The 15,624-nt window shown below is 34.0% G+C and overlaps 1 protein-coding gene across 3 annotated transcripts in view; it reads right to left on the bottom strand.

Moving 5' to 3' along the window:
• The window catches only part of LOC148948195 (GATA-binding factor 3-like), a 98,281-nt gene that overhangs the window by 25,253 nt on the left and 57,404 nt on the right, over nt 1-15,624 (bottom strand). For all 3 annotated transcript variants that reach the window (XM_089093810.1, XM_089093811.1, XM_089093812.1), the window contains exon 3: nt 937-1,100. In XM_089093810.1, coding sequence (XP_088949936.1) covers nt 937-1,100 — 164 coding nt within the window. The remainder of the gene's footprint in view (nt 1-936; nt 1,101-15,624) is intronic.

Raw genomic sequence — 15,624 nt, 5'->3', positions numbered from 1 at the left:
CCGGAACTGAGGGGATTCGTTAGTAGCGTCTTAGAATCACTTATTATTTTAACTTTATGGGAGGGAGCTTTCGACTGACCTTTGGGGAATCTTGATTCTTGTTCAGGGGTGGCAATACACAGTGTCCTAGGGTACATAGTATCCAGTTGACTGGGATTTTAGACCCCTGTAGAGCTAAGGCATATAGGTCCAATGCTGATTTAAGCCAAAAATATATATTTTGCGAAGATCTTACATTTTTGAACAAAAATGTTCACCTTACTTAGATCGTTGCTGAAAATCTTGAAATATTGATGTTTTATTGCTGATAAAGAATTAATTTTATTGCTGATAAAGAATATTCTATATAAATATATGAAAATGTATTTAATAAAAAAAACAATTTTGGAAATACGGAACTTAAAAAAAAATATAAAGGAGAAAAGTAAAAAAAATCACTAAAATTTTTTAACCCCAAAATATTTTTGCCTGTGGTTTATTCTCAGAGTAAGATCTACATGAGACTTAATTATATCTTACTATTGAACAGCTTCCAGTCATTCTAAGCCTATACTAAAATTATTCTGTTCTATTTTGTATTTTCTTTTTTTTCATTTTTTAATTATTCTCGTTTTCATTTTATGCTTATTTCTGATATATTTTTTCTACTTTATTTTCTAATGCTTATTTATTGATTCTATGCAAATATCTTAAACTACTTCAATTTATAATTTTTCCAGCTTTTACTTTTGAGGATTTCTAGAGGTATTTATCTTCTAGTCTTTTCTACTTTTATTTTGTCTTTATTTTTATTGATTTTGATAGTTTTAAATCTTTCGTTTTCAAAATAATCACAGCGTTATAGTTTTTCAGCTCTTTTATTTCTTTTAATAACGTCAAATATTAATATTATTGTTTTGTTTATTTAAAGATTGTACATTTCAGATATTTCCTCACCAATCTCCTTGGAGGTTTAAGAAGAGGTCTATTAAGCCCATTCATCCGATGATACAACCCACATGCATTACAGAGGTAGTGGCCCGTTCCATCGCGGCGCCATAATGGTGTTGATATAGCTCCACAGTTAACACATTCTCTTCCTTCTTCATAGCCCATTTCGTCTAAAATAAAGAGAAGAATAAGAAAAAGTCTGACATACGATTTAATAATGTATTTTACATGCTATTAGGCAGCGCTTAGGTAATTAGGAGTGGAACTGAAAAGTGTTTGCATCTTGCAAACTCTCGTTTGTGAGATTAATTACTCCGTAATTGAAACATATCTGTCAGAAGGCTTTTTGTGAGCTTGGCTGGCACTACAACTCAAAGTTTATTAATGCTCTGTTTGAAATAAATTTTCTTCTTCTGGGCATGTCAGGATTCTGATTTAAGGGGGCTGAACTCTGTTTCTAGTTTTCCTAATTTTACAAAAGATGGTCTAGACTTCAGTATATATTTTTTTTTCTTTATTTTACTGGTTTAACAGGCAGAAATTCGCAGACCTGCGTTCTTATTTTCTTTATAAGTTAACAAAGCTTGAAGAACCAGGTGTAATGGAGGAACAGTCCTTATATGTTTGTCACCCTCACACGACTAAACCAATTTAATTGAATATTAACTAAAGAAAACAAAGTTTTTCCGATAGAAGTAAAGAGTGAAGATGAAACTTCTAACGAACAAAAATTAGTGCTTCGCAGTTTATGCAACATATATCTGAAATATTGGTTCAAATAAACTGACTAAAAATATTCCCCCAAACTCATAGAAGCCTGAAAAACTTGCACTTTACTGAAAACTGGTCTTACTTGAGATTTTTTGGGAATTAAAATTGTAACACTAAAATTGGCCAACTGCATGGCTGGCGAAAGACTATTGAGAGCTTTATGAATTAATAAAGGAACACCCAAAGGCCAATCCCTAAGTAACGACTTTCTGCGGGGTACTTGAGGGCTTTTCTGGTCCTGATCGTCTATTGTTGGGTGGATCTTGTATCAGAGGCAACACTGTAGCGTTGCCTATAGTAAAGGACATACGGCTCCAATATTTTATTATTTATTTATTATTATTATTTTTTTGCCAGAGGCACTTCATATGGAAGGGGTCGTCATAGAAACTTCAAAGGCGGCTCATTCGATTGGAAATCGAGAGTTCTAGTGCCCTTTTTAATAGTCGAAAATGAATGGAGGGCAACAAGCCCCCCCACGCCCATCATTCCCCCAAACACATCCAATCAAAATACTGAGATAGCCATTTTGTTCAGCGTAGTTGATTTCCAGATAGAAAATATATTTGTGAGGAGGACACTCCCCCACAACCCTCAGGGCAAGGGGTGTAAGTTATAACCTGAGGGCATATACGGTTTGTATAGAAGGTATTGTCCTAGAAACTTCAATACAGGCTCATTCGATTGGAAATTCAAAGGGCTAGTGCCCTTTTTAATAGCCGAAAGTGATTAGAGGGAAACTAGCCCCCCCCCGCCCATCATTTCCCAAAACACATCCAATCAAAATTTTGAGATAGCCATTTTGATCAGCGTACTTGATTTCCAGATAAAAAATACATTTTTGAGGAGGACACTCCCCACAACCATCAGGGCTAGGGTTTTAATTTAGGCCCTGGGGGTATATAAAATTTTTATAGAAGGTGTTTTTGTAGAAACTTCAAAAAAGGCTCATTTGATTAGAAATTCAAAGGGCTAGTGCCCTTTTTAATAGTTAAAAGTGATTGGAGGGCAACTATCCCCCCCCACGCCCATCCGTCCCCCAAACACATCCAGTCAAAATTTTAAGATAGCCATTGTGTTAAGCGTAGTTGATTTTGATATAGAAAATATGTTTTTGAGGAGGATACTCTCCCCTAACCCTCAAGGCAAGGGTTTTAAGTTATGCCCTGGGGGCATATAAGGTTTTTATAGAAGGTGTTGTCTTTAGAAACTTCAAAAAAGGCTCATTCGATTGGAAATTCAAAGGGCTAGTGGACTTTTTAATAGTAGAAAGTGATTTGAGGGCAACTAGCCCCCCCCACGCCCATCTTTTCCCCAAACACATCCAATCAAAATTTTGAGATAGCCATTTTATTTAACATAGTTTTAAGTTCTGGAAATTAGGTCTTTGAGGATGACAACTCCCCCACAGCCCTTAGGGCAAGGGTTTTAAGTTATGTCCTGGGGGTGTATAAGGTTTTGTATAGACAACGTTGTCGTAGAAACTTCAGAAAGGGCTCGTTCGATTGGAAATTTAAATGGCTAGTTCCGTTTTTAATAGTCGAAAGTGATTGTAAGGCAACTGACACCCCTTCCAAGCTCACCATTTCCCCAAACACATCCAATCAAAATTTTGGTATAGCAATTTTGTTAAACGTAGTTGAAATTTCCGGAAATTATGTTTTTGAGCAGGACATTCCCCCCCCAATCTTTAGGGGTAAGGGTTATAAGTTATACACTGGAGGCATATATGGTTCTTATTGAAGGAATGCTCGTATAAACTTCAGAGAGGGCTCATTTGATTGGAAATTTAAAGTTCTAGTTCACTTTTTAAGCGTCAAAAGATATTTGAGGGTAACCAGCTCCCCCCAAACCCTTTTTTCCCAAATGCAGCTAATAAAAATTTTTAAGATAGCTATTTTGTTAAAAATAGTTCAAAGATAATATAACAAAAATTCCGGTTTCGACACAACCCACCAGGGCCCGGGGGCAGGCGTTGTAAGTTATGCCCTGGGGGCATATATGGGTCTTATTGAAGGGATGCTCGTATTAACTTCAAAGAGGGATCATTTGATTGGAAACTGAAAGCTCTAGTTCACTTTTTGAGAGTCAAAAGAGATTGGAGGGCCCTAGCCCCCCCACCCCCCTCCACGCCCTTTTTTTCGTAAACCCTTCCGATAAGAACTTTGAGATAACTTTTTTCTTAAATAGTTCAAAGACCACATAACGAAAACTTAGGGGTCAACACAGCCCCCAGGGCCCGAGGGCAGGTGTTGTAAGTTATGCCCTTGGGTAATATATGGTTCTTATTGACGGGATGCTCGTAAAAAATTCAGAAATGGCTCATTTGATTGAAAATTGAAAGTTGTAGTTAAGTTTTTGTGAGTCAAAAGAGATTGGAATGCAACTAGCTCCCCCAAGCCCATATTTCCTCAAATGCATCCAATAAAAATTTCTAAATAGGCATAAAGTGAACAATTTCTCAAAATTCAGATAACAAAAACTCAGGTGTTGTAAAAACCCCTCAGGGCCCGGGGGCAGGCATTGTAATTTATGCCCTGGGGCATATATTTTTCGTATGAAAGGGATGCTCGTAAAAACCTCAGAGAGGGCTCATTTGATTAGACATTGAAAGTTCGAGCTCACTTTTTAATAGTCAAAAGAGATCCGAGGGCAGCTATCCCCCAGCCCATCTGATGAAAATTTTGAGATAGAAATCCTGTTAAATATAGTTCAAAGGTCGGATAAGAAAAAATCCAGTGTCAATACAGCCTCCCCCCCCAGGGCCCATGGGCTGGTGATCTTAGTTATGCTCTAAATTCTTTTAATGTCAGAATAAATGAATTGCACGTGTTAACTTCATAGATGAATCGTCTGAATTAAAATCGGAAGGTTTTGTTCTATTTGCAAGAGTCAAGAGAGTTTAAGTAGCCCCTCCCACGCTTTTTTTTCCCAAACCTGTCCTCTACAAACTTTGAGATAGCCAGTGTTTTGGAAATTGTTCAAAAATTAGATATCAAAAACGCCCCCCAGAGTTCGGGGGATAGGCGTTGTAAGTATTGTCCTGGGGGAGTTTATGGTTCTTATTTTCTTCAGCAATCAAACTCTACAGGAATGTTGTAAGTTCTTTATGCCGGAAGGCTAAATTCATTTATTACTCCAAAAAATTCGCAAATTGTGGGAAAGATATTCAAAAAACTTGGCAAGTGATCAATTCTATTTTCAAACGTTCTTCTCCGGCTCGTTCTCTCCCTCCAAGTATTGTAGTTGGTGATGTGGTTGTTGAGGGTATTCTTTTTGTTTATGAAGCATTTACATCATATTTTTACAATATTTGGAAAACCACTGCTTCATCAATCAGGTTTTCATAGTCACATCCAGATTACAAACCTATCTTAGTCCGCCTTGTCTGAAATCAATGGTGCTATATCCTGCTTTTGAAGTTGAAGTAACCAGGATTGTAAATAGCACAGTTTATATAATTAGCAGTATGATCATTCTCTATCTCACCCATTATAAAATTCCGGACCGGGATGCGAGTGCTCCGGAGAACGTTTTGGCAGATATAAACATAGTCGGTATCAGATCTTTTCACGGGTAGACAAGTCAGATTTCTCTTGGACGCAAAACTTGGCTTCAACGTTGGAACACTAATTCTGAAGAAACTAATTTTAAATTAATTTATTCCAATACATACATGAAAACCGGTAGTTAGCAGTGTAATGTTATTATTAGATGTTTTTAGGAATTAAAAATAGGTTTCGAAGTCTCAAGTTGGTTTCAAAGGCATTTTGAGAAAGTTTCTGTCAATATACGTGTTCCAGGGTAATTGGACCGCTGATGGCAGATCAAATGAGAGGAGCTGTTTGTACACGTATATATATATATACTACGAAAACTTTACGAAAAAGAAAGTTTTTTTTAAAGAAAAGTAAAGGCCATATTAAACTTAAGATCAGTAGAAATAGAAGCCTTCAATAATTCAAACTCAAAAGGACCATAAATTATTATTAAAGAATAAAAAAGGAAAGGAGAATAATTGGTATGGCGGTAACACTGCATATAAATTCATATGAATGTGTATATAGTGGGCTGTAATAATGCAAAAGGTAAATATAATATTGGTTTAAGAATGGAAAGAAAGACAAGGAATAAATTTACGACAATAATCAAGTAAAAAATAAGTTTTATTTGAACAATGCCATAAAGCGATGACATTTGATTATGATCTGAGAAAATAAATATCACGACGTGAAAAAAAAAAAATGATAAACTATCCAGTTGCGGATCCAGAGGGGGGGCGACGGTTACCCCCCTAAAGTAGTCTAAAGTAGTGTAACGCAAGTTTGCATTAATAAAACTTGCTCCTAGCGCAAGTTTATCAGATCAACCTATTTTGCGCCCCCCCCTAAAAAAATCCTGGATCTGCCCCTGCAACCATCACACCTACTCCACCAGCTATTAGAAGAAGAAAAAATTCCTTATTTTCACAAATTTCATCAACCCCCCCGCCCCCTGTGTTATAAAATACTAAAAATGCCGATCAGTTGAGTCCACGTAAATAAAATATTAAGTAATAATTTTTATATAAATTAATTAATAAATGTGATATTGGACACTTGCAAACCACTTGGCTGGCTCACCAAGTTTTTTTCTGCTTTCGCAATTACGAATAATGCACTTGGTAACCATTTCTCAGTGATTGACGATAACAGACTAATCCGCTAAGGCAGAAATAAGTGGGAGGAGCCTTTTGTTTGCACCGAGACCGAAGACCAGAAATGATCTGCGATAAGCTTACTGTCTATAAACTGTGGTAAATAGCTTGAAGGGTTCTTCGTCGTCTGGCCCTGACTGTATTCCAACTATGGTAGTTAAATTCATTCTTCCTTCAATTATTTCTCCATTGACGAAGCTTATAAATCTTTCTTTTAAAAATGGTATTTTCCCCATTTATATTAAATGATCTAGAGTAATTGTTTTATATAAAGGTGGACCAAGAAGTGACCCAGTCAATTATCGTCCTATATCTTTGCTGTCGGTTTTTAGCAAAATTTTTGAAAAGACCATGCTTTCCCGTCTACTTGCTTTTCTAGAGGCTAAGAGATTTTTTCTTGATTTTCAGTTTGGCTTCTGAGCGAAACATTCTACGGAGCATGCGTGTGTAGCTCTTTTAAATTTTCTCCACACCGCACTTGACTCTGGTTTGATCCCTGCAGCTATATTCCTAGATGTCTGTAAGGCTTTTGACTCTTTAACTCATGAGATTCTGCTGTATAAGCTATCACACAATAGTGTAAGAGGACGGGCTCATCCTTGGTTTGATTCCTATTTGTCAGGTAGAACTATCTCCGTAGATTCCCTTTCCCACTTTTCGTCTGAAGTTGAGTTTGGTGTTCCTCAAGGTTTTGTTCTTGGGCCGTTTTTGTTTTTGATTTATGTTAATGACCTTATAGTTGCGGTTATGAATAAAAAAACTACAGTTTGCTGTCATCAATGTCATCCCGAATCTTTCAATACTAAAAAAAATCCATCGTTTTCACAGGATGTGGACACTCGTTGCTTTCGCTGATGGCAGTAGCATTGGTACCGTCGTAGACACTGAGTCTGATATGTTTCCCAAATTAGCTGGCTTTTTTGAGATGGTCGTTCTCTGGTTTGATGCAAATTGCCTTGCCCTAAATGTTGCTAAGTCAAGTTTTTTTAATTTTTTCCCGTATTTCTCTGACGTGCCTTGAGTTAACTAAAATCCAGCTTTCAAGGGGCTCTCTCAGTAGACCTAAGGAACGATATGTCCGATTTCTCGGTATTCTTCTCGATGAAAACCTTTCATTCAATCATCATATTGGACTAATTAAAATGACGATCTCAAAGACTCTTAGAATTATGAGGAAGCTAAAACACATTTGTCCTGCGTCAATTCTAAAAATTATGTTCCATTGACTCTTAGTTGAGACTTACATCTCTAATGGCCCTATAATATGGATGTCAACTTTCTCTTCTTTTTTGAAACCAATTTGTAAGATTTATTATAGGGCAAGAATGTTAATACAGTAAACAAATTGTTCTACAATTAACCCAAATAGCCTATTACATGATTTGCAGTCTCTCTAAACTCTTTCGTGTGCATCTTTCACTTTTCATCAAATTCTTGGTGATGTTCCCACAGCCCCTCAAACTGCTCCTTCGTTCGTCACTGATAGGTTTTTGCATCATCTTCGCAATTCCAGGAATATTAATATTCTATTTACTCTATTAGTGAGGTCTGACTTTAATTCATTAACTACTTGTCATATCGTTTGGAATAGCCTACCTGAGTCAGCTCAAGAATGTCACTCGTTTGCTACTTTCAAAAGAATCTTAAGAAATTTTTAATGTCTTGATTTTTCATGTTTTATTATATTTTTGTTAATTTTTATTATTATTATTTTGGGGGGGGGACACTAGCCTGGGTTGGAAACATTTGTTGTGAGGGGTTTTGAGTTTGTATAATATTTTTTTGTGGTTTGGTTTCAAATATATATTTGGAATTTGGTTTATTTTATTGGATTGTCCTACATTTTTTTTTTTTAGGGGGGGGGGGTCTCATAAAATCGCTTTTTGTTTGGGTCTTTTAATTATTGTTTTTTTTTTTTGTTTGTTTTGTTTTGTTTTTTGTGTGTGTGTGTTGAGTCTTTGAAAGGTTGAAATGCAATGCATTATATTGAAAATACTTGAATTTGTTTCATTTTTGTTTCTCCCCTTTTTTTTTCCTGGTCATAGGAAAAAATTTTCCATGGTCATAGGGGGAGTTTATATTGAAGTGTATTTTGTTGTGTTTATTAATTGAATAAATTGATAGATTGATTGATTGATGAAAGGGATGCTCGTATAAACTTCGGAGGAGGGTCATTTGATTGGAAATTGAAAGTTCTAGCTCAATTTTTAAGAGTCAAAAGATATCCGAGGGCAACTAGCCCCCCCCCCACAAACATCCTTTTTTCCCAGGCCTATCTGATAACATTTTTATAATAGCCATTTCATTAAAAATAACTCAAAGGTCAGATAAGAAAAATTCCTGTGTCGACGGAACTCAAGTCTAGAGAGTTAAATTAGCCCCCCAACGCTCTTTTTCCCCAAACCCGTCTCGTACAAATTTTGAGATAGCCAGTGTTTTGGACATTGTTTAAAAATTAGATAACAAAAACACCCCCCCAGAGCCAGGGGGATAGGCGTTGTAAGTGTTGTCCTGGGGGCGTTTATGGTTCTTATGAAAGGGATGCTAGTATAAACTTCAGAGGGGGTTCATTTGATTGAAAATTGAAAGTTCTAGTTAAGTTTTTGCGAGTCAAAAGAAATTGGAGGGCAACTAGCTCCCTCAAGCCCATTTTTCCCCAAATGTATCCAATAAAAATTTTGAGATAGGCATTAAAAATTTCTCAAAAGTCAGATAACAAAAACTCAGGTGTCGTCACACCCCCCCCCCCCCAGGGCCCGGAGGCAGGCGTTATGAGTAATGCTCTGGGGGCATATATAGTTCTTATGGAAGGGATACTCGTACAAACTTTGGAGAGGGCTCATTTGATTTGAAATTGAAAGTTCTTGTTCACTTCTTAAGAGTAAAAAGAGATCGGAGGGCAGCTAGCCCCCCCCCCCCTCCTCCACACCCTAAATGCATATAACAAAACACCTTTATGTATGGTCATTTCGTTAAAAATAGTTCAAAGATCAGATAAAAAAAAAACTCCTGTGTCAACCCCCCCAGGGCCGGGGAAGGCGTTGTAAGCATCGCTCTGGGGCATATATGGTTCCTATGGAAGGTATGCTCGTATAAACTTCATAAACTTCAGAGAGGGTTCATTTGAATGGAAATTAAAAGTTGTAGTTCATTTTCTCAGAGTGAAACAGATCAGAGGGCAACTAGCCCTTCCCGTCCTCAACGCCTTTGGGCGCATTGGATGGATAAACCCATCAGATAAAAATATGAGGTGACTATTTTGTTAAAAATAGTTAAACCATCAGATATTAAAACTCCGGGGTCGACACAGCCCCTCAGGGCCCAGGGATAGGCGTTGTAAGTTATACTCTGTGGATATATATATGGTTCTTATAGAAGGGATACTCGTATAAACCTCAGAGAGGGCTCATTTGATTGAAAATAGAAAGTTCTAGTTCAATTTTAAAGAGTCAAAAGAGACCGAAGCTTAATATAGTACCCCCACGCCCTTTTTCCCCAAACCCATCCGATAAAAATTTTGAGATAGCAATTTTGTTAAAAATAGTTCAAACATCAGATAATAAAAACTCCGAGGTTGACACAAACCCATTTTTTTACTTTGGTATTGTTACTTTGATACCAAGTTTGATACTTTGATGAATATTTGATTTTTTTTAAGTTTTATTTTAAAATAAGGAATTTTTAAAAACTTGAAACTTTTGCAATTAAAAACGAACAAAAGTTAATTAAAAAAAACTTTCCTAAAAAAATTTTTTCAAAGATAAGTAAAGGCCATTTTAAGCTTAAGCTCAGCAGATACAAATACCTTTTAAAATTCAAAATCAAAACGACCAGAAATTACTATTAAAGAATAAATGAAGCCCAAAACGAACAGAAATTAAATAAGCAATGATAGCAAAAACATACAACAAGTAGGCCTAATAATATAAATTAATAAATAGATCTTAAAGCGAGTAATGCTTAGATTGAATATGAATATCAAGCTTAATGAAAAAAAAAAAATTTTCCTGTTGAAGCATAAATGAAACTTTAAACGAACAGAAATTAAATAAACAATCAATGCAAACAAATATACAATCGATATTAATGTAAATTAATAAATAAATCTTAAAACGAGTAAAACTTAAATTAGATATCCGAATCAAGCTTGAAATGAACAAAAATCACCACAAACAAGAGTTTGGGTATGACCTCCTTCCCTCACTGTAAAAGTCTAAAACCTACTCCGTCATTGGCGCTTTACTGAAAACCAATTTTATGACAAATGTTTTCTTTTGTACTTAATATTGAAAATAAACATTAGAATTATAGTAAAATTTGAACTGATGAGTTTTCAGCAATTAATATCATTATACATAAAATATTCAGTTTAATTTATTAGCTCTATTTAAAATTGTTAACGACGAATATAGTTTCCCTACAGACAAGTGTTTGGATACTGCCTCCTTTCCTAACTGTAAATGAAAACCAAAAGCCTACTGCGTCATTGGTGCTTAACTGAAAACGGATTATATTACAAATATTTTCTTTTCCAGTTCTTACAGTATTGAAAATAAAAATACAATTACAGTGAAATAAATTCTTGAACTGATGGATCTTTCAACATTTATTATCATTATTCATCAAATATTCAATTTGATGTTGTTTATACTTCCAAAGGCTGTTCAAGACGCATATAGTTTTCAGTAAAGCGCTAATGACGCAGTAGGTTTTATACTTTTACAGTGAGAGAAGGAGGTCATACCCAAACTCTTGTTTGTGGTGATTTTTGTTCGTTTCCAGCTTGATTTGCATATTCAATTTAAGTTTCACTCGTTTTAAGATTTATTTATCAATTTACATTAATATCTATTGTATGTTAGTTTGCATTGATTGTTTATTTAATTTCTGTTTATTTTAAGTTTCATTTATACTTCAACAGGAAAATATTTTTTTTTGTTTTAAGCTTCATTTGCATATTCAATTTTAGCATTACTCGCTTTAAGATCTATTTATTCATTTATATTAATACCTGTTTGCTGTGACTGCTTATTTAATTTCTGTTCGTTTTGGGTTTCATTTATTCTTTAATAATAATTTCTAGTCGTTTTGAGTTTGAATTTTAAAAGGTATTTGTATCTGCTGAGCTTAAGTTTAAAATGGCCTTTACTTTTCTTTGAAAAACTTATTTTTCAGAATTTTTTTTTTAATTAATTTTTTAATAAAGCACTAGATTTCAGAGTTCTATCTTCATCTTTGAATTCATCTTTGCTCTGTACTTCTATCAGAAAAACTTTGTTTTCTTTAATTGATTTTTCTTCGTTTTAAGGTTTTGAAATATACACAGTAAACCTTACGCAAATATTCTTGTTTCAAGGCGATGAAACTAAAGAAGTCACGTGAGTTTTCGTTAAAATGGGGCATTATATATATATATATATATATATATATATATAAATATATATATATATATATATATATATATATATATATATATATATATATATATATATATATATATATATATATATATATATATATATATATATATATATATATATATATATATATATATATATATATATATATATATATATATATATATATATATATATATATAATATAATATATATATATATATATATATATATATATATATATAAATATATATAAATATATAAATATATATATATATATATATATATATATATATATATACATATATATATATATATATATATATATATATATATATATATATATATATATATATATATATATATATATATATATATATATATATATATATATATATATATATATATATATATATATATAAAAAAAAAAAAAAAAAAAAAAAAAAAAAAAAATATATATATATATATATATATATATATATATATATATATATATATATATATATATATATATATATATATATATATATATATATATATATATATATATATATATATATATATATATATATATATATATATATATATATATATATATATATATATATATATATATATATATATATATATATATATATATATATATATATATATATATATATATATATATATTGTATTGTACCTTGAGAAACCTGGGTGGAAAACACGGGATGCGTCGGATGATTTGCCCCTAGCCACGCATTGTACCCCCTGCCGAGAGCAGAAAATCATACGATCGGTACCTACACTATACAGACCATTGATCAGTATGCAAAAAGTCATTTATGAGGATTCTAAAACCCAGACTCAAGGTTTTTGACCATGGAGATTGGGTCGGTACTCCTTCCACGCTTCCTAGTCTTTCCACTCAAGATACGGCACCAAAACCTGTCATTTTTGGTCCCATAAAGCCCTTTATGACGATATTATCAGGACCAATTCATAAAAAGCAAGTAGATATAAAAATAAGTTTTTAGATGAGACCTTAAAATGTTCTGTATGATGTTACAGAGGTCTGCTAGTTATGTTTGTCAGTTGACGGCTTATGAAAATATTAAGGGGACTGGGAGGGAAATTTATTAGAGGGTGGGTTGTATGTATGCTTAGGTTTTTCAACCATGGAGATTATCATGGTACCCTTTTTGTTCTTCCCAGCCTTTCCATTGCACAAATGGCACCTAAAGTGCCGTTTTTTGGGCGCTATATGACACGTTATAATGGTGTTATCAAGTCGAATTTTCAAAAGCCCCTAGATTTAGAAATAAAATTACTGATAAGCACTTAAACAATTTTCTATGATGTTCCAGCGGTGACAAAAAAAAGATACATCAGTGCTACCTATGGGACAAAGTGACCTTCGCTGTTGTTCATGGTGAGGGGGAAATGTAGTTTACCTGCAGAATGTTCTCAACAATGGTTATTCCAATAGTGTGCTTTTCATTTTGACCCGATGTCATTTTTGAGGGAATATATTAAAAAAAACATATTTCACTATTACAATTAATCGAACTGATAGTTACCGTTCTTTAGTCAGCTACAAATAGCAAATTTGGTTACTATGGGCCGTAGTTTGCTCTTTACTGGGTGGCAGCTATCGTTGCAGCCATGATCTGGCCTTTTAATCTGTTAATATTTCAGTAGAATCAAAGACATAAAGAAAGATTGCTGTAATATGCTTCCGTGATAAAAAGAGATCCCGTGTTAACATGTGTGCTCTCACTCCATTGGTCTATTTTTGTGACGTACATCTGTGAGCCAATCATATTATTCCTTAATTGTATATCAAATAGGGAAACCAAATAACCACCTTTTTACCTGTTTTTGCAACCTCTCGCTTGACTACAAACTGAGTCCTGTCTCTATACTTCTCTGCCTCCACTGCTGACGAAGTCTTGGATAAGATCTAGATTTTCATTTTGACATTTTAGCAAAATTTTGATGTTTTTGGAAAACGAGGTATAGAAAATTCAGTTTTCTGGTTACTTCTGCACGTCTATGTTATTGAGTCTAAATCTTTATTTAAAGCTTAATCTTCTTCTAGAAAAACGTTCCTGGATAAGGCTTTTATTATGTGCATAAATCTAACGTCAAATTTTTGTCTATGACTCATTCCATCATCGTTAATGTCAACTATGGCGTCAGTGATAAAATATAAACCCTAATATATATATACACATATCCAGCCAATCATTTTTTCCCACTCTTGCTCATATCCATGTCACCGAACATCTCAAGTAGCAAATGTTTCTCACATTTGTTTCATATTGAGTTTTGGAGCGTACAAACAAAATGTCAACCCTCTTGGTGCTGTCATTACGAGAGCTTAATTACCTGGCACTCAAATGTCTTAATTAATTAGAGGGGGGCGCCTTCCTTCCAAATTTTGGCGTGCGACCCTGTTGCCGGTATTGAAATCCGAACTGTCATGTGAGATTATCTCACTTTTATAGCCGATGAAAATATCTTAGTTCAGTCAGATAAATTGGTGAAGAGGGAAACGTTGGAAAAAAGGAGTGTGACTTGATACCTATTTCCTCTGGAACCAAAAACTTCCGCATATCACTTTATCTATAACTATTAGTGATATAAGTATTTTGTTTGTTTATATATATACAGCCTATTCTGTCCTGTGCCTTCTTACACCATTCGTGTTAACCTTCCCCAGATTTCACAGGTACTCATTTAGAGCTGGGTCGACTCTGGCTGAGACGACAGAATGACGAATGAATAAATAATCTACCAATCAGAAAAACGTTTATATTCTTACGGAACTTAATGTAAGCTACCAAAGATACCAAAAGAAAAACGTGTTCGTCCTGTGGCCCATTTTAGATCTATTTACATCTAAAAAGCACGATTGTTCTAAGATTTTGAATTTGGTTGTTCCAAAATAATGAAGTTTTAACGCAAGTTTGAGGTTCTTTACAGTGTTGCTGTGTTGAACAGTGAAAATAAATCAGCACTCTAAAAATATGAAACTCTAAAATAGGGAATTTTGATATCAGTAGATATACCAAATGAATCGGATTATTATGCTGATTCCAAATGTATAAGATTCGTTCAGTTTACTGTTACCTATCAAAGGCTTCGAGCCTGAGAAAATTGCCTGATTTTCGAAAAAGGAGGAACCCCCCCCCCAAAAAAAAGTCTTAGAGAAAATCACACTATCGGATTCAGCGCATCAGAGAACTCTACAGTAAAGGTCTCAAGCTCCAAGCGATCAGTAAAAATGTGGATTTTTTTTTTGCCATAAGAAAGACCGCGGATGCGTGTTTTTGTTTTTTTTTTGGGGGGGGATGGAGGCTGGAAGGGGTCATGCCATCCCTAATGGCATAATTATCGAATCTTTCAACTATGCTGAAACAAATCTCTATCCCGAAATTTTGGTCGGATATTACTGGAAAAAAGGGGCCTGGGAGGGGGGCTAGTTGCCCTCTAATATTTTTGGTCACTTAACATTCCACTAGAACTTCTTAAATTCCTTTTGAATGAATCCTCTCCCAATCTTCTTGGACCATTGGTAAGATACGATCACCCCCAGGAAAAAAAACAACAAACAAACCAACACGCGCCCTTGATCTTTCTTCTGCAAAAAAAAAAAAAAAAAAAAAAAAAAAAAAAAAAAAAATAAAAATCTATAGATTGGAATCAGCATAAAAAATTCTTTTGTTGTATTAATTGTCATCAAAGTTCTGAAGAGGGCTTGTTTGAACGGAAGTTAAAGGTTCTATAACTCTTTTAATACACAGTATAGCCAAAAAGATTGTCACACGGGAAAATCGTGTTTTCTTC

Source organism: Artemia sp. Qi Xiang Cuo, chromosome 9 (assembly GCF_049724085.1).
Source record: "Artemia sp. Qi Xiang Cuo chromosome 9, ASM4972408v1, whole genome shotgun sequence".
NCBI lineage: Eukaryota > Metazoa > Arthropoda > Branchiopoda > Anostraca > Artemiidae > Artemia > Artemia sp. Qi Xiang Cuo.
This window is presented reverse-complemented; position numbering and strand designations above follow the sequence as displayed.